This window comes from Panthera pardus, unplaced genomic scaffold (genome assembly GCF_024362965.1).
Source record: "Panthera pardus isolate Hobbes unplaced genomic scaffold, ASM2436296v1 HiC_scaffold_15, whole genome shotgun sequence".
NCBI classification, from domain to species: domain Eukaryota; kingdom Metazoa; phylum Chordata; class Mammalia; order Carnivora; family Felidae; genus Panthera; species Panthera pardus.
In genome coordinates this window covers 40,724,135-40,743,849 of record NW_026526710.1, presented here as the reverse complement: position 1 = coordinate 40,743,849, position 19,715 = coordinate 40,724,135, and the positions used below count along the sequence as shown (strand labels likewise).

Here is a 19,715-nt window from a genome sequence, read left to right as displayed (position 1 = left end):
GCCCCTTACACTTACTGTATTATTATCAATTAGTTCCTTTATGTTTGTTATTAACTGTTTTATGTATTTGGGTGTTCTCATGTTCAGTGCATAAATATTTACGATTGTTCTATCTTCTTGTTGGATTGTCTCCTTAATGATTATATACTGTCCTTCTTCATCCCTTGTTACAGTTTGTTTTAAAGTCTATTTTGTCAGATATAAGTATTGCTACCCTGGCTTTCTTTCATATCTGTTTGCATTATAAATGTGTCTCCATCCCTTCACTTTCAATCTGCAGGTGTTTTTTGGTCTGAAATGAGTCTCTTATAGGCAGCATATAGATAGATCTTGGTTTTTTTATGCATTCCATCATTCTATGTCTTTTAATTGGAGCATTTAGTCCATTTACATTCAAAGTAATTATTGATAGGTACGTATTTGTTGCCATTTTATTTCTTGTTTTATGGTTGTTTTGTAGTTCTCTGTTCCATTCTTCCCTTGCCCTCTTCTCTCATGGTGAGTTGGCTTTTTTAACTGATATTCTTGGATTCCTTTCTCTTTGTTTTTTGCATATCTGTTGCAAGATCCATCTATATGCTGCCTGTAAGAGACTCATTTCAGACCAAAAGACATCTGCCAATTGAAAGTGAAGGGATGGAGACACATTTATAATGCAAATGGATATGAAAGAAAGCCAGGGCAGCAATATTTCTGTCTGACAAAATAGACTTTAATAGATGGGTTTTGATTTGTGGTTACCGTTAGGTTTGCATATAACATCTTCTGGATATAGTGGTCTATGTTGATGGCCACTTAATGGTCATTCTTTGCTCCTCTCTCCCCCCACCACATTTTAGGTATATGATGTCATACTTTACATCCTTTTATTTTGTGAGTCTCTTGACTAGTTTTTACAAGTATACTTATTTTTGCTGCTTTTGTGCTTCCTACTTTTCTTACTCTTAGTTATGATCTTTCCTTTCCACTCAAAGAGTCCCCTTTAACATTTAGGTTTAGTGGTCATGAATTTTGGTTTAGTAAGACTGGTTTAGTGGTCATGAATTCCTTTAACTTTTGTTTGTCTGGAAAACTCTATCTCTCCTTCTATTCTGAATGATAACCTTGCGGGGTAGAGTATTCTTGACTTCAGATTTTTCCCTTTCAGCGCTTTGAATATATCCTGACACTCCCTTCTGGCCTGCAAAATTTGTAATGAAAAATCTGCTGATAGCCTTACGGAACTTCTCTTGTACTTAACTTTCTTCTTTCCTCTTGTGGCTTTTAAAATTATCTCTTTATCACTACTTTTTGCCATTTTAATTACTATGTGTTTTGGTGTGGACCTCCTTGGGTTGGTTTTGTTGAGGGATCTCTGTGCCTCCTGGATCTGGATTTCTGTTTCCTTCCCAAGATTTGGGAAGTTATCAGCTTTTATTTCTTCAAATAAATTTTCTCTCTCTTCTCCTTCTGGGATCCCTATAATGCAAATGTTATACTTGATGGAGTTTCTGAGTTCCCTACATCTATTCTCATTTTGCATATTTTTTTCTCTCACTTGCTCAGCCTGATTCCTTTCCATTAATCTGTCCTCCAGGTCACTGATTCATTCTTCTGCTTCTTTTAGTCTGCTCTTTATTCAATCTAACGTATTTTTAAATTCACTTACTATATTCTTCATCCCTGATTGATTCTTTGTTATCTTTTTGTCAAGGGTCTCACTGATGTCCTTCTCTCTTTTCTCAATTCCAGTGAGTATGTTTATGACCATTACTTTAAATACTCTGTCAAACATATTATTTTTTAAAAATTTTTAATGTTTGTTTATCTTTGAGAGAGGGGGAAGGAGGGGTAGGGAGAGAAGGAAACACAGAATCCAAAGCAGGATCCAGGTTCTCAGCTGTTAGCACAGATCCTGACATGGGGCTCAAACTCACAAACCACAAGATCATGACCTGAGCCAAAGTTGGACACTTAACTGACTGAGCCACCCAGGCACCCCTATCACGCATATTATTTATCTCCATTTTGCTTAGCTCTCTTACTGTGATTTTGTCCTGTTCTTTCATTTGGAACATATTCCTCTGTCTCATTTATTTTGTCTAACTCTCTGTGTATGTTTCTCTATGTTAGGAAAGTTAGCTACATCTCCTGCTCTTGAAAGTAGTGGCCTTATGAAAAGAAGAAGAGGTCCTGTAGTGCCCTGCAGTGCAGTGTCCCCTGTTCACCAGAACCTGGTGCTTCAGAGGTGTCTCCTATGTGTGTTTTGTGCCCAGCTGTTGTGGTTGAGCCACTTTTTCCACAGTTCAGGTATCTGCAGTGGCTCTCTTTGCCTGTTTTAGGCAGTTTTTGGTCCCTATAGTGTTAGTGGGCCAGTCTGGGGCTATCATGGGCTTGAGTTTAGTCATACTAGGTGTTTGCCAGAGATGCAGCAGCACCAAACTGCAGTGTCCTTTCCCATGTTGTCCAGAGAATCTTTTGTTGGTAGGCGGGGCCTGCAATCAGGCCAGCTGTCTGCCCCCAGTCCACTGCTGGGGTTGTAGTATGACTGCTGTGTGCAGTTATCCTTCCCTCTCCCCAGGTCAGGAGTCACTTTGGAATGGTGCTGGCTCTTGTTGGGGCTGCTTGCACACTACCAGGCTTGTGGCCCTGGTTTGAATAGACTCTGGCCAAGAGCATATTAGAGTGGGTAGATCCACAACATTCACGGAGGTTGCAGGGGGGGGGAGGCGGGGGGGAGGAGCGCCTGTGATGTTAGCAAGTTAGGTAGTGAATGTGGGTGCTGCACTGGTTCCTGCAAGTGGTTGTGTTTTTGCTGGAAGGAAGGGGAAAGAAATGGTTCCTTCCAGCTCCTTTGTTCCTGGAGAAGTCTCCCCAGTGATCCCTGCTCCTCCAGCATACCTCTGAGACTAGTAAACAAATCTCCCTCCCATATACCTGAGTCATGTTTCAAACTGCTGCTTCTGTGCTCTATCTCCATGGGCTGTTTGTGGTGCTGTCTCTTAAAGAGTGAGGATTTCAGTTTCCTCTCACCCTCCAGCCTCTCCCAGAGCTGAGCCACTGATTTTTAAAATTCCAAGATTTAAGTCCTAAAATTCAGTCCCCCTAGTTTTCAAAGCCAAATATTATGAGGACTCATCTTCCACATGCAGGTTCCCTGGTGGAATAGTCTGTTTCTCTCCCTTCTCCACAGCTCTCTCCCTACCCCAACCCCCCACTTCCTGCATACAGCAGTGGTCCATTTAGCTCCCCACCACATCTCTACCCTTCCTACCCTCTTCAGTGTGGGCTCTTCTCTACCTTTAGTTATGGAATTAGTTCTTCCAATCTTTGGGTTATTTTCTCAGTTATTTAACACTGATGTGAGTGTTATCTATTGTAACTCCCACTGTGTATCTATTGATACTCCCATTGTATCTATGGGACAAGGTGACCATAGGGTCCTCCTACTTCACTATCTTCCCAGCAATCATCCACATTGTTTTTGTTTTGTTTTATTTTAATTTGAGAGAGAAAGTGTGCAAGCGGGGGAGAGGAGCAGAAGGAGAGAGAGAGAGAGAGAGAGAGAGAGACTGAGAATCTTAAGCAGGCTCTGTGCTCAGCATGGAGCCTGATGAGAGGCTCAATCCCACAACCCTGGGATCATGACCTGAGCTTAAATCAAGAGTCAGACACTCATCCAATGAACCACCCAGGCAACCCCAGATTGGTTTTAAATCAAGGATTCTTCTATCTGCGACCTAAATAAAAATTGTTTACATTCAGGAGGAAGTTAGTAATACCCACTTCTACATACCACTCTCATCCTGGAAAATACAGAGAAAGGTGTTCAACTCAATAATGGATGGTACAGCCCACATGAATGTCTAACATCAAATACTAAATACAGCCACATGAAGGTAGAAAAAATATAGAGTACTTCCATGAGGCCATTAGCTTTTTTTTTAAATCTACCTGTACTTTTCATCCCTAGCAAATAAGACTTTCCCAAAATTAGTATTGTCATTCACAGAAATCAACAAAACCCAGATGATAACCTAACATTTACTGAAGTATCATAATGTTTCAATATCTAACACTTACTGAAGTCATATCTAACATTACAGTGCTGAGCATGTTGCCTGCATTATCTCATTTACCCATTTAATGTCACCCAGAAGAGGCTTTTATTATTCCCTATTTTACAGATGAGGAGGATGAGCCTTGGAAAGGTTCCATAAGTAGCCCAAGGTCATAGTGTCAGTGACCATTCAATTCTACTGCCTTCCTACAAAATCCTACTGATGAAATGAAAATGAGGCTTGTAAGAGTCACTTATTACCTATACCTAGCAAGCCTTCCTTCTGTGCAGAACCATCTGTCTCTCTCTTGTCTACCCCCAAAAGGCAGGTTGCTGCAGATGCAGAGGTGGTGGTTAAGATCACCATTCCAAACCCTCCAAAATGACTGTAAATTAAACTACAAGCCCCAAGAATTATAAGCAACTTGCCCCCAGGTTACACTGTTGGTTGAGGACAGAGGCAGACTTGAACCCCAGGGCTCCTCCTGACTGATTGCTGTGGTCTCCCATTTCCCTGAGGTGCCTTTTATCTTTACCTGAATCAGTTTTGAGATAAAGACATCTAAACTCAGAAAGCCAAGTGGTACCACTTAACCCATCTTTTACATTAATAGTCTTTTGGCTCAGGAATCATTTAATAGAAATTATAAAATGAGACCATTACATCCCTACTGCCTTAAAATGCAGTAATTATGGTTCAGTTGGACTGCACTTCTGAAGGTAATGGAATTAAGTGAATTTTTAAATCGAAAATTCCACCCTCAGCAATGTGTCGCTTTGCTTTTTCCCGTCTAGTCTGCATGAGATGCTTTTATTACTGTGAAATTTTGCACTTGGACATGTCCCGAGTGGAGCTGCCTTCTCTGCAGCCTCTTCTCCCGGACCCTGTGTGACATATGATGGCCTAACCGTTCATCTGTCTGTCCTCTGTCTAGCATGGCACCACGCTCCTCATGGTGGCCTCCTATGCAGGCCACATAGACTGTGTGAGGGAACTGGTTCTGCAAGGAGCAGACATCAATCTCCAGAGAGAGGTAGGTCAGGTTTTACACTTGAATAAGAGATGACTCATGTGACACTTGAATAAGAATGACTCAAAATTTTCATAGTAGTGAATTGGCAAGGAAGATAAGAATAATCATTGCTTTTTTCCAACATGACATCAAAGCCCAGATTGCAGGCTTTATTGTGCCTAAATTAAGGCCCAGGAATAGACCATTGGTTGTACTTCAGTTGAATGAATGTTCTCAAGCATGTGTTGTAGTCTGAGGTAACAAGACCTCTAACCACATTCCTTAAACACTCAGACATTTCCTCCCAAGCTTAAATCAGTTCTTCCTTCTTCCCTTGGGATGAGGTGCTTTACAAGTTACAGGATTTTCTTTAAAAAAAAAAATTTATTTCTTTATTTTGAGAGAGAGCGCGCGCACACATACATGCTTGCATGTGCAAACAGGGTAGGGGCAGAAAGAGAGAGAGACAGACAGACAGACAGAATCCCAGGCTCGAACTCACGAACCATGAGATCATGACCTGAGCTGAAACCAAGAGTCAGACACTTAACCAACTGAGCCACCCAGGTGCCCCAGTTATAGGATTTTCATAGAGATCATTGCGTTTTTCAAAGGATTGGTCACGAGCCTGTTCTTTTTTTTTTTTTAATATTTATTTATCTTAGAGAAAATGCATGCAGGGAAGGTACAGAGAGAGGGTGGGGACAGAAGATCCAAAGCGGGCTCTGCACTGACAGCAGCAAGCCCAATTTGGGGCTCAAACTCACTCGATCCACTGAGCCCCTCCAAGCACCCCACCAACCTGTTCTTAATGAGGCTCACTTGCTAGACTGCCTCAACCAACCATTATTTCAAAGGGCTTCTCCGACTAGTCACATTTTAAATAAGCTGTCCCCCAAAAAAAGCCGTGTGGTGAACATTGGACTAAAATGTGAGCCTGTTCCCACACTTCATTCAAAGGCCATCTTGGGAGTTCAGTCTAGCTAGAGGATCCATTCTTGTTCCAGTGCAGAAGAGCAGTGGGAGGCTGGGCATTTTAACACACTTTGGGATTCAGGTCTTAGGGGGATCCATTTATTCCCGAGCAGATTTAATCTAGGCCCTTGTAAATTAACCTTTATGGAGACACAGCCACGGGTCATCCCTGAAGCGAATCTGACCTCTCAATCCACACTGAGTCAGACACAAGATGGCTTCCTGAAGCAAGCTCCAAACCAAACTGGAGCATTTGATTTTCCTTGACCTAGTCTTATTCGAGGGCCTGCCCTACAGTTCTTTCAGAAAGGATGATTCATCAACCAAACTTTCATCAGTCAGTATGCCCCATCTTCTAGGCTGGACTGCTACACCTGAGTGGAACAAATGAAGACACCCCAGGTGTGAGGGCTGGATAGTACATGGGTCGTCTAAAGTCCATCCCCTCTCCCCTTTGGGTGTCACCTTGGCTGTGGACCATGGAAGATGGGCACTTGATGGGTAAACTCTGGAGTCTGGTTCTCCATAGCCCTGGACCAGCAAGCTCCTCAAGAGGAGCCACTCAGGGAAACTATATCAAGTCCAATCCATCTTCTCACAGACAGATTCTTCTGAGCAATTTCCACAACACTGGAGCATTGTTTTAGGCCACTTTTCATGTCAGCAGCTAATTTCCTTCTGGGAGGAAAATGTTTGGGCCCATTTAGAATTATAGTTTGAAATTACCATCATCTTTTGTTTTTCCTTTATGCTTTACAGCCTTGGTTTATTATAACTTTAAAGAAAAGACAGATCTTCTCTAATAAAAACAATATGATTCAGATCTGCTTGCTCAAAAAACTCTATCCTGAAGGGCAAGTTCAACATGTACAAAAATATCTTCAGAACAATTGTGAAAAGCTGAGAGAAGAGAAACATTTGTTTGATTTCCAGCCAATGTATGGTTTTTATGGTTTTATATCGATTTGTTTGGTTCCAGTTGCTCAACTAATATTCTTGGGAATGAAAACTATTGTGCATTGAACAAAATGGCCCTCAAGGACTTACCAAAGTGTGTCCAATTTAGAGGTAACCTTGTAGTTCAAATGATTATGCTATATGAGTTCCCAGTGGTCCCTTGAATTTCCTGCAGCCATGCTAGTCTCTGGTGGTAGAACTGCTAAAGAGAGGTCCCAACATCACCTCATCTGTTTTGTAAGTTGAGAGTGCTATGGAACTCACTCATGTAACAGGCTTCTACCTTGATTCATTCTTTACATTTTTTTGTTTAATGCTTATTTATTCTTGAAAGAGAGAGAGAGAGCATGAGCAGGGAAGGGGCAGAGAGAGAGGGAGACACAAAATCTGAAACAGGCTCCAGGCTCTAAGCTGTTAGCACAGAGCCCGACGTGGGGCTTGAACTCATGAACTGTGAGATTATGACCTGAGCCGAAGTTGGACACTTAACTGACTGAGCCACTTAGGGGCCCCAACCTTGGTTCATTCTTAATTCATCTTTTCCATTTAATCCATATCAAAATATTTGTTTCCTGAAAAAGTACCTGCCATTGTTTTCTAAGTTTATCTAGACGCACAGAGCTTGCAAGAACCAGAAGCTAATGATCCTGAGAGACCATTGCTCTAGAGAACCAGCAATATTGGCTAAAGCTCTCAGGCATAAGAGTTGCACGTATAGTTGTCATGAAGTCTGGCTTCTATTCTCTACAGATGCTCCATTCATGTGCACAATGATTGACAGTAACTGTATGTTCCAAAATTGATTCTAAGTGCTGAAATAGGATTTTTTTCATTAATATATATTTAAAAAAAAAACAGTGAAAAACAAATCTTTTTTCTTAGTGAAGAAAGTGAAGAAACAATTTCTAGAAATTATCCCTGGTAGTTTCTTTTCTTTCTTTCTTTCTTTCTTTCTTTCTTTCTTTCTTTCTTTTTTTCTTAGAGAAAGAGAGAGAGAGAGGGAGAGAGAGAACACTCAGGGGAGAGGGGCAGAGGGAGAGAGAAAGAGAATCCCAAACAGGCTCCACACTCAGCAGCCGAGCTCAAACCCACAACCTTGGGATCATGACCTGAGCTGAAATCAAGAGTCAGACACTCAACGAACTGAGCCACCAAGGTGTCCCTCCCTGGTAGTTTCTAAAATTTAGTATCTGTTGAGAAGATGAGAGTTTTCCTTTTCTAGCCAAGTTTCTTCATCCAGACCCGATTGTATCTTAAGGTTTCTGGAATCCAGTGTCGTCCACTGTAGGAAAGCAATGAGAGGATGCTTCCACTTGTTTCTATGGGAACCAAGGAGAAAATCACTCCTGCCTTGCAGGCTGAAAGGCTCTGGGAAAGATCACATTACCTGTGCCTCCCCAGGGCAGTGTCTGGTTGGGTGCATAGCCCCAAGGTAGATGGTCATGACTGTGAAGTTACTCACTTGTGTTCTGCCACAGTGGCTGGGCTCATTGATCCCTGTCACACACGCGCACATGCCCACATGCATACAAACATACACGCATACACACACACTTAAGAAACAAGCTTCAGAGTGATCAGTGGTCCTTAGGCCACAGTTCTCCTGGCTTCTCCCGCTTGGGTAAGAACCTACCACTTTAACACTTCCAGGTAAGTCATGGAGGGAGGATTTTCTCTTCACTGTGCCTGGGAGAGTGTAGTGTTTGCTTCATCCATGCTCCAAGCGCTGGGGTGAAGAGTGTCTTTATATGAAAACTGTATTCGCCACAGAGTGGTATGATGAATTTGCTCATGTTACACAATGATTTGGCTACCAGTCTTTGAGTAGGCTTGTAAAAATGGATGGGAGGAGAGGATGCTAAAATGTGTCTCAGGGTATCACTGATCAGTTGAAGATTTGGAATCAGGCTGTTTCTTGTTCCTATGTCCTATTTTAAGGAATATTTTGAGCCCATTTGAGTGAATTAATTAGATTCTTTCCTGCACTGGTAGCTTTCTAGTCTGGGGTGCTTTACTTTGTAGCCGGAACTCTTCCAGAATTCCTCCCTGTGTGAATGAATGCCCATGTTACCAAGCATGTTAGTTCCTTGAGGCTGCTGTAACAAATTACCACCAATTAGGCGGCTTAAAATAACAGAATTTCTACTTTTAGGATTCTGGAGGACAGAAAGTTCAAGGTGTGTCTGCAGAACCACACCCCCTCTGGAGGCCGCAGGGAGAACCCATTCTTTACCTCTTTCAGCCTCTCGTAGCAGCAGGCATTCCTTGACTTAGGGCCACATCTCTGCCTCTGGGGCCATATTGCCTCTTCCTCTCCTCTGTGTCAAATGTGTCTTTGCCTCACTGTTTTAAGACAGTTGTCACTGGATTTAGGGCCCACCAGGCTAAGCCAGGATAAGTGCCTCCTCTCAAAAATCCTTAAGTTAATCACATCTCATGCCACATAAGGTAATAGTCACAAGTTCCAGAAATTAGGATAGGGACATATCTTTTGGGTCCACCATTCATCCCATTGCACCAACAATACATTCTCCTTTCGTGTTCTCACTTCTCTGAACAAGGAATATAATCAGTCCAAATGTAGCCACCTCCTAGGCTAGAAGGCTTATATACAAGGGTATAGTGTTGTCTTGTTTGCAAATGTGTAAGTCACGTGTGATGTAACTAAATATCTTAAAACCAGCCTCTTGCTCTCTCCCAGTCAGGTACAACTGCCCTGTTCTTTGCTGCCCAGCAAGGACATAATGATGTCGTGAGATTTCTCTTTGAATTTGGAGCATCTACTGAATGTAGGACCAAAGTAAGAGAACTTTCTTGATTTCATACCCTGTTGAAGAATTTCAGTAGTCATGAATATTTGTTTCTCTTCATCCATAGTATGAATTTGTGCTTCCCTTTTTACAAGATTTTCAAGCCCAAGAAGGTTGGGTTTCACAAAGTTACTTGTCATGGTTCAAAGGTAGTCCTAGGGATTCAATATAAAATATGACATTTTCACTCTGGGCTCACAACTGGAGAATTTTATGGGGAGTTATTTACATTCTGTCTTGCACTGGTAGCTTTCTACTTTGGGACACTAAATTTTGTTAGCAGAGTGGATAACAGCAGGGGCTTCATAACTTTCCCTGTTTTCATGTGCTTTTCTTCACTTCAAGGTTAATCCCAGTGCTATGCTAGGAGTGTTGAAGTATTAAGCCAATGTTAGTGAATCTGAGAGATTTCTAAGAAGGGTGATTTGACAAGCAGTTTACTTTCTGAGATGTCCTCATTGAAATATATAATACATGATTACAGTTGATAAAGTCAGGCAAGGAAATGTGGTTCTTCCTTTAAAGCAGTCATTGATTCCTCACGTTTGACACATGAATGAGAAAACCGAGGTTGTTGAAAGATCAATTTCGTGTTCACAATATGATTTTACAAGATAATGGTTTATAGTAAGAGAATTGAACTGCTTTAACATTTTTGTAATTGTCAACTTATTTCCAGCCTAATCATAACCAAAAAATTCCTGGAAATTTGCCTTACTTGGGATCTTTTAGGCTTACTTAATCCATTGTAGGTGATATTTTGGTATCAGGGGAGTTTCCAGTGAGTTCTTTTTTTTCTGCTAAGATGCTGTGAATTTCTGTTGGATGTGAATTTCAAATAGGCTCAGTCTGTTCTGAAACCTGCTATTGCACTGTGCACGTGCCTCCAAACATGCTGAATATAATATACAATAACCCAAAATATATGTGTTGCATATATTTTTATATTAATTATCTTTTTATTTTTCATTATAAAAGTCAGACAACTAAGAATAGAAAGTGAAGTCCTACAAATGGAAGTCTCAACTCTTTGAACTTTGAAGTCAGAACGATCATGCACAACCATATGGCTGCTTCAGTTTTCTTGGTTAACAAGTTAATGCTGGCTTGAAGCCTTTGTCTGTGAGCCAGTTTGTGCTGTCCCAGAAATCCACGGAACACGGGGCCCAGAGCACAATTCCAAATGTTTCCATTAGGTCAGCTGTAGGTATCCGAGAATTTCCATGGGGAGAAGAGAATGTCCAGAGGCTTTGAGTTTTCATATGATCCTGTCATCAGAACTGCCTTTGTTTCCACAGTTGTTCTCATCATTATTGAATCTGTATCCCCCAAAATTGTGTCTTTAAAAATAAAAGGTACCAGCTCTTCTATAATAATCGCCCTATTTTAGCTCTTCTCTTACCTCATGAGGCAAAGAGAAAATTAACAGAACAGAAGTTGGAGATGTTGGTGCTCATTGCTGCTAGTAAGCAAGTTCTTGTTGCCCACCCGTTCCACCCACAGCCACCCCCACCACCAGCCTCAACCCTCCAGTCTCCTACCTCCATTCTCCACCCTTCAAATCACAGCTCGAGGGCCCTGCCCCACCCCCCCACAGCCTGTGAACAATGGAGCTCCTACAACAGTGTTTCTCCGCGTGGGGCCCACCTGCCACTTGCACATCACAGTCCCCTCATGTGACTGGTCAGAAAGCCTATTTCTGGGCCTCACCCAGACCTACCGAATCAGACCCTGTGAGGGTGGAAGTGTGAGGGCAGGCATTTTGGATAAACACTCTATGCCCAAATTTAGAAACCACACTATCTTTAGTTATGATTTGTATTTCAGAACCAGGTGACATGTTCTTGCATTGTTCATAGTTAGCTCAGATGTCCACCTACTAATTCACAGAGCCAAGCAAACAGCTCACCAGTTGTATATGTGCTGCCGAAGTGAGCACACAGCGCATCAAGTGGAGATAGGAGAAGATAATGCCTTAGCTGTAGCACCTGAGGAAAACCATTAAAGGTTTCAGTTGCCCACAAACTCAATGAGTCAGTAGCGCGATGCGGTTGGCATAAAAGCTAATTCTAATTTAGGCTGTAGAGATAAAAGTGGAGAGGATGGAACAAAGGAATGTCCCATTCCACATCAGACCGCATCTACTTTTTGGTGCTCTGATTCATTCTAGGGCCGACATTTTAAAAGAGATCTAGACAAGCTGGCACATGTTCAAAAGAAATGCTAAGTAGGATGGTGAGAAGCACGTGGGATATGCTATAGTTATCCACTCTTAATGGATGCTGACCTTGTCCCTTGAAGGCAATGGCCCCAGAAGTTTACTCCATAAATCACCTTAATCTCAGAGGCCCACAGCTGGGGGGAACCACAGGGAGAAGTCAACATTTGTCAAGCGGCTCTCTAGCCAGAAGCCACAGGAGACTGTTCAGGAAATTCCAAGACAGAACTGATTGGTACAGACTTTCTGTTCTTTGTTTCCTTTATTGAGATGCAAATAGATTCTTCTGCGTTTGACCCGGGAACACTCATAATAACATAGTCCGATAACTGTAATGTATCTCAAGTCATCCACGTGTACAACCTAATGATGTCTTTAGGATGAACCCGGTCATGATTAGAAAGAAAAAGAGCTAAAAGAGGAAAAGTGACTTCGTTGTTATCTACAGGAAATGTCTTTTCCAAAGCTCCCACCATGTCAGGAGTACCTGCTTGGTAAATAGGTGCCTGCAATGATTCTAGTGTGTTTACACCTTGCAGGATGGGGGCACTGCCCTGTTGGCCGCCAGTCAGTATGGGCACATGCAGGTGGTTGAGACCCTGCTGAAGCACGGAGCCAATATCCACGACCAGCTTTACGTGAGTGCATTTTCAGCGGGACACTGGGTGGACCCTTGCCCACCCTCTCATCACACGTACTACTGCAGTCAAAATTTGGATACCAGAAATGCCAACTTCAAAAATATTTTGGGGGCTCAGTTGGTTGGGTGTCCGACTCTTGATCACAGCTCAGGTCTTGATCTCAGGGTCATGAGCTCAAGCCCCGTGATGGGCTCACCCTAGGCGTGGAGCCTACTTAAAAAAAAAAATTTTTTTTTTTAATGAACAGTAGGACTTTAATCTGAAACATCAAAGGAAAAAATGTACAGTTAACCAGATGAGCTTTTTCTGTGTAGAAACATAATCTTGTTTACCCATCTTGGTTATACCCTTTTAAATCTCTTTTACATATGAGATATTTCATATAACTTATGCAATTAGGATCTTCAAAAATCATATGACACTTGCTTATTCATAACATAACAAGGCCAGCATTGGACTTGCTGAAAACCAAAATAATGCTCCTGTTGTAGAGTTATCTAGGAGGAAAGCACAAATAAAGGAGAAATCAAATTATTTGGAAGGCAAGTGAGCATGGGTAGTTGAAAACCTGTGAAGTGCATGCACACCGTTGACCTTTGAAAGGCAGCTACTGCTAGTGTGGGTCTGTTTGCAGCGAATTGGCAATTAGCACATTACCCAAAGGCTCTTTTAATTGTCACTGTAATTCCACAGGATTTATGGTGAATGTTATTCTGCTTTTGGACAAAATATATGTGTGTGTGTGTGTGTGTGTGTGTGTGTGTGTGTGTGTGTGTGTGTGTATGAGAGAGAGAGAGAGAGGGAGAGAGGGAGAGAGAGAGATGAAGTGACTTGATAGAATCTCATGGTGAGGAGTGGAAGAATTCCTACTTCCAATTATCTAGGAATCACATTTTAGGCTATCTTACCATGAGCCATTTAGCCCTATGGCACTATACTTTCGTAGCCGTGGAATGAGATGTGTAGGTGTGACCTTTTCCATTTGAACAAGCTTTCCTGAGTTTACATGATTAAATGACAAGTCACAGACCTCTTTGAAGCAATAGCCACTAGCATTACCCTTTGCAGTTCAAAATCTATAACACCCTTTGAACCTGCAGTTTTCCCATCTGAAGGATTGAATCACTTGACACTGGTCTGAGTGATTCTCAACTCAGGCTGTCATTAGAATCATGTAGGGAGCTTTAAAAGAATACTTCTAGGCCCTCTCCAGACCAACTAAGCCGGAATCTCCAAGGACCCAACTGAGAAGCAGGTGGTTCGATGTGTGCCCGAGTCGAAGAAACACAGGTCTACAGCTTTGGCTATTCCTTTGGCTGTATATAATGAAGTATATCTGAGAGCATGTTTGAGTATATGTGTGTGGGGGGGGGCTGAACAGGAAGAGCCCAAGTCTTTGGAAAAGGAAAGTGAGTTGAGGTATTCATAACATTACCACTAATAGTCAGCAATCTGAATTGACTGGCATATTTGTACTGTTAGATAACATTCTTCCAAAGGGCTCACCAGAGTGGCACATAATCTTAAAAACGTAGAGTTTGGGGAGAGCCCATTCCTGTAGTAAATTCCTGTTATAAAGTGACTCAAGAAATTTCGTGCACTGAAACTTCCTTTTACCCTTACCCAAACAGTCCAAATGTAAATGTTTCTGCCAAAAACAGCTGGACCGCTAAGAATCCCAGTCAATGACTCCTGAAAGCTTCTAGGGACAGAAATTTGGAATACGCAGTAAAAATGCAATGTTTAGATATCCATTTTAGAAAATTTCCAAGAACTAATAGCTGCTAAGAGCATGGTGGATTTTCTGTGGCAACGCACACAGTAAGGAGCCGCTGAACATTTTATCCTCGTACCAAACATCTGCATAAAAATCTGTATAGGCTGAGTAATTTTTTAATGATTGCCTTAAGAGGAGTCTGGCAGCTCAGTGGACACCCACCAGCACCCTCCACCTGGGCGGACTTGCAGAGAGAGGTGCTTTGTATCTTAACTTGTGGTTAACATTCCTGATGGGAGGAGTGGTAATTAACTGGGTTAGCTAGGTGTTTTCCACTAGGATGTGCTCAGGTTTTCCACTGCAGTCTAAAAATAATGAAGCTCACCACGTTCTGTGAACGCCATGTGAAGTGAGATTCTGGGGAGGATGGATGCTCTGCACTGACTTCTGTGTTTGCTGACATCACCAATGAATGTCTTTAAGAAAGAAGAAATGCGCAGAGGACATAGACGCTCAGTTAAAACGCAAACAAATAGGGCACCTTGGGTGGCTCAGTTGGTTAAGTGTCTGACTTCAGCTCAGGTCATGATCTCACAGCTCATGAATTCAGGTCCCACGTCTGGCTCTGTGCTGACAGCTCAGAACCTGGAGCCTGCTTTGGATTCTGTGTCCCCCTCTCTCTCTGCCCCTGCCCCGCTAGCACTCTGCCTCTCTCAAAAGTAAATAAACTTAAAAAAATTAAAACAAACAAAACCACTAAAGAAAATTGGGAGCAAGCACTTGCTTTGGGCTTTTGTGCAGGATTGCTTAGTTGTTTGCAGGTGTTGTTGGTGTCTATTGGGCTGTCAGGGAGCAAGTTCATGGATAATTCTTATGAGGGCAGTTTTCCTGAAAGTATCTTTTGTTTCAAAGCTTAGAGAAACTGCATGTTGGGTGAGGGGGTGGATATGGATAAGGGGACAAGAAAGAGAAAGGGGTAGGAAAGATCTAATTAAAAGGACCCTTTGGGGCGCCTGGGTGGCTCAATCAGTTGAGTGTCCGACTTCAGCTCAGGTCATGATCTCACAGTTTGTGGGTTCGAGCCATGCATCGGGCTCTGTGCTGACAGCTTGGAGCCTGGAGCCTGCTTCAGATTCTGTGTCTCCCTCTCTCTCTGCCCTTCCCCTGCTCACACTCTGTTTCTCTCTCTCTCAAAAATAAATAAACATTAAAAAAAAAAAAAGGACACTTCTGATGCATAAAAATATACCAAATAGGTTTGAGGGACTTTGTTGTTGTTTATTAACAGACTTTCTTTTTTGTTTGTTTTTAAACTAACACTTAGCTCTTACTTGACAAAAGAATTGAAATGGAAAATTATATTAAACGTAGGTATTTTTTAAACTAATTAAAAAGGGGATAAACCCTGAGGTCACACAACAAAAACAGAAGGCAGCTAATGAGAAGTCTGTGCAGACAAGAGAAAAATGATGACTGGCTATTTGGATAAGCTGGATGGTACCAGCAAGTGGGTAGATCGTAAGCTCTGTGATCAAGGTTTTGTAGAGTGAACGATCATTATGTATATTTTAAGTTATCCTTATAAGACTGTTTGAAACTTTACCTTTCAACCTGACTTACTGTGATATTTTAGAACTATTCTTCAAAGAATAAAACACTAACCATGAATATGAAAACAAAGTGGGGGACAGAAATGGAAAGTTGTATTAAACGGATGTATTTTTAATTGATTATATTTTAAAATAAACGTGAAAGGTGATTTTAACACTTCCATTTTGACATGTCTCAGGATGGAGCCACTGCACTCTTCCTAGCTGCCCAGGGTGGTTACTTGGATGTTATTCGATTACTGTTGTCTTCAGGAGCAAAAGTCAACCAGCCAAGGCAGGTAATGTCTGCGTGCGCAGAACGGTGGGCAGGCAGGGCCTGTTGTCCTGGGGCAGCGCCTAAGATAACCAGTCAGCTCTGGGCATCTTTAAACCCTTTTGCCTCTGTGACGAAGTCAGTCTTTGATTGGGGTTTCTCCTGTTCTTTGCTTTGGGCTCACCTGAAAGCCTGTGAAATCAGGCTGACTTTACCATTTACTATTTTTGAAACATGGGTGTTTGGTATCTGAGGTCAAGTGCATACTTGGCCACCTCATGTTCAAATAAATTGTGGCTGCACTGAGGTAATGAGAGTGGGGTGGGCTAGCCTGGGACGTAGGTAAATAGAGGTGAGTCAGGTAGCCTTGCCCCTGCCCAGTCCCCCTTATCTCTTACCCCTGCTTCTGCTTCCACCAAACCAAAGAGGAGCCCATTAGCCCACTGAGAAGCATTAATGGGTTCCATGCCTTCATCTCTCACAACACTAATAGAGACTTAATTTACCAAGAGCAAGCTAATGTCTGGCAAATCAATTGGTGGATACTTAAAGGAAAAGAACCACAAGGTAATACAGGTCATACTTTATAAAAGATAAAGAACCATTCAAATCTAAGGCATTCTAATTAGCTTCTCTTATATAGGAATGATTTCTGCACTAATTTATTTTTAACAAAACATTTAAGGTTAAAGTAACACTACTTTAAAGATAGTTTTCTTTTTTTTTTTAATATGAAATTTATTGTCAAATTTCCATACAACACCCAGTGCTCATCCCAACAGGTGCCCTCCTCAATGCCCATCACCCACTTTCCCCTCCCCCCCACTCCTCATCAACCCTCAGTTTGTTCTCAGTTTTTAAGAGTCTCTGATGTTTTGGCTCCCTCCCTCCCTCTCTAACCTTTTTTTTTTTCCTTCCCCTCCCCCATGGTCTTCTGTTAAGTTTCTCAGGATCCACATAAGAGTGAAGACATATGGTATCTGTCTTTTCTCTGTATGACTTATTTCACTTAGCATAACACTCTCCAGTTCCATCCATGTTGCTACAAAAGGCCGTATTTCATTCTTTCTCATTGTCAAGCTGATTTCTTACCAGTAAATGGCCCCCAGGGAGATTCCCACTGTAATGTAACATGATGCGAGAATGCCCATTTGTTCACTCAGGGAAGGTTGATCTGAGCTCTTGGCCCCAGGCTTCTTCAGTCTTTAAAAGTGCAAGCACAGGGGTGCCTGGGTGGCTCAGTCAGTTAAGTGCCTGACCTCAGCTCAGGTCATGATCTCTTGATTCATGGGTTTGAGCCCTGTGTCGGGCTGTGTGCTGACAGCTCAGAGCCTGGAGCCTGCTTTGGATTCTGTGTCTCCCCCTCTCTCTTTCCTCCTCTGCTCATGCTCTGTCTCTCTCAAAAATAAATAAACATTAAAAAAAAATTTTTTTAAGTGCAAGTACATGGGAAGCCAAGAAGTGAAAGGGCCTTTGGGCAAAGTGGATTTCAGGTCGAGAATCCTGAGTTCTAGATCCAGCTCTGCCAATACCTAGCTGTGTGGTTTTGAACAAGTGAATCAATCTCTGTGGACTTGTCTGCCTCCACCGGAAAATTAGGAGGCTGGGCAGGATGATCCAGACAATCTTCAAGCTCCCCCTTTTTGGTAGCTGTTTTATTCAATATTCAATCAGTATTTCTTAAGCACTCAGCATACGCAAGATACTATGAATGTGAGATTACATTTTTAGAATTTTAAAGATATTCTTAGGTTTAGAGGACCCCAGGAATACTCTTGGGAAAGGAAGCTTTTAAAAAAAGTTGCACTTCCATACCTGCCAGAGGTGACTTTTGGGAATTGGAGTTTAGTATTTTCTTGCTGGTCCTTCTTATTTTGAAAGTGTTGATTTGACTCTGAATCAGAGGCTTCATTTTGCCAAGGTTAACAAAAGGAACTGGTAATTTTTAGATTGCATAAGTTTGATTTGGAGGCCATTATTGAGCATAGTACCAGGAAATTAGAAATGAAAGATTGTCAAGATTCTCAGGCCTCTCTATCTGTACATCTTTCTGAAATAATTTCTGGCACTTTGACAAATCTATTTGTAAAATAAATAGTATTAACCATATGCCTAACGCCCTGTTCATAAAAAACCAAGTTGATATAAGATATTATATTTCAAATATTACATGCATTATGTCCACTCAAAGCTAAATTCAGTCATATGATGACACTGAAGGCAAGAAATTAAAGAGTGAGCTAACAGTGCCATGGTGTCCACAACACCCATGGCTTTTTTCACTCCCCACACTGAGGATGACCTGCTCAAAGTGGATGGCTGATCCAGCAGTGGGAGGACCCCACCCTCAGGTCAAAGTCAAGTGACATGACCTTTTAAAGACTGCATCCAATGCAATTGTTTGGAATTATGAATCCAACCCTGAAAATATTGTTATTCAGGAAAAGGATGTTTATAAAATAAGTTTGGGGGGGAAAAAGCAACGGAATTTTTCCTTTTTATAGGGTACACTCACACCACTGTATCCTCAAGTCATAATCTTTTTTATTACCTGCTGTGAGCTGATAATGAAAGGCTGTCTAGCCAGGTCAGACTAGTCCACATTCTGTCTTCTTTGAAAATGTAAACTCTGCATTTTTAATTCCCTTCCTAGAAAACAAGCAGTGTCATAAATATGGCAAAAGTGATAGTAGTCCCCACTGACTTTGTCACAAGTTATGAGGAAGTTAAAAAAAAATTCTAATTAAAAGTTTCCATTAAAATGGCCCATGCATGGTAGAATACTATATTGGCAGGGCATTTGGAAATCGGTGTTTTATTCTGAAATCGCAACTGACACATTAAGTCATTGTTAGAAAAAAAAAATGTTTCTAAGTTTATTTATTTTGAGAGTTAGACAGAGGGGGAGTGAGTGGGGGAGGGGCAGAGAGACAGAATCCCAAACAGGCTCCGAGCTGTCAGTGCAGAGCCCCACATGGGGCTCCAACTCACAAACCGTGAGATCATGACTTGAGCCGAGATCAAGACTCGGACGCTTAACCAGCCGAGCCACCCAGGCACACCCAGAAGATTCTTGAATTTATAAAATAAAGACAAAGATGTTTGCCAGATTTCATTTCTTAGTATTTTTAGATAAATCCAATTTATGATTTTTTTCACTGCCACTCTATGAGGGTCCTGACATTTATGGTACATTGTGACAGGATATTAACAAAGCTGCAATGAAATTATTCAGTTGACATTTGATCTGAGCTGCAGGGAATCTGAACAGTAAGCAGTAGGAATGGCTTTTCCTTGTAACTCTATCACAGATGAACTAACTGAAAACCTTTCTAGGACTTTTGTGACAAGGAATCATAATCACAAAATCATAAGCAGACTGGAAAGACTAAGTTCTTGATGCAAAACTTGAAAAACTTTTCCTCTTAGTTTGTCCTAGATAAAGAGGTCAAGAGTCACAGAGATCATCGTACTGTATAGTC

General features: G+C 41.7%; 1 protein-coding gene across 5 annotated transcripts in view; it reads left to right on the top strand.

Moving 5' to 3' along the window:
- The window catches only part of ANKRD29 (ankyrin repeat domain 29), a 54,032-nt gene that overhangs the window by 15,687 nt on the left and 18,630 nt on the right, over positions 1-19,715 (top strand). For all 5 annotated transcript variants that reach the window (XM_019465540.2, XM_019465546.2, XM_019465543.2 and 2 more), the window contains 4 exons: positions 4,975-5,073; positions 9,686-9,784; positions 12,552-12,650; positions 16,160-16,258. In XM_019465540.2, coding sequence (XP_019321085.1) covers positions 4,975-5,073; positions 9,686-9,784; positions 12,552-12,650; positions 16,160-16,258 — 396 coding nt within the window. The remainder of the gene's footprint in view (positions 1-4,974; positions 5,074-9,685; positions 9,785-12,551; positions 12,651-16,159; positions 16,259-19,715) is intronic.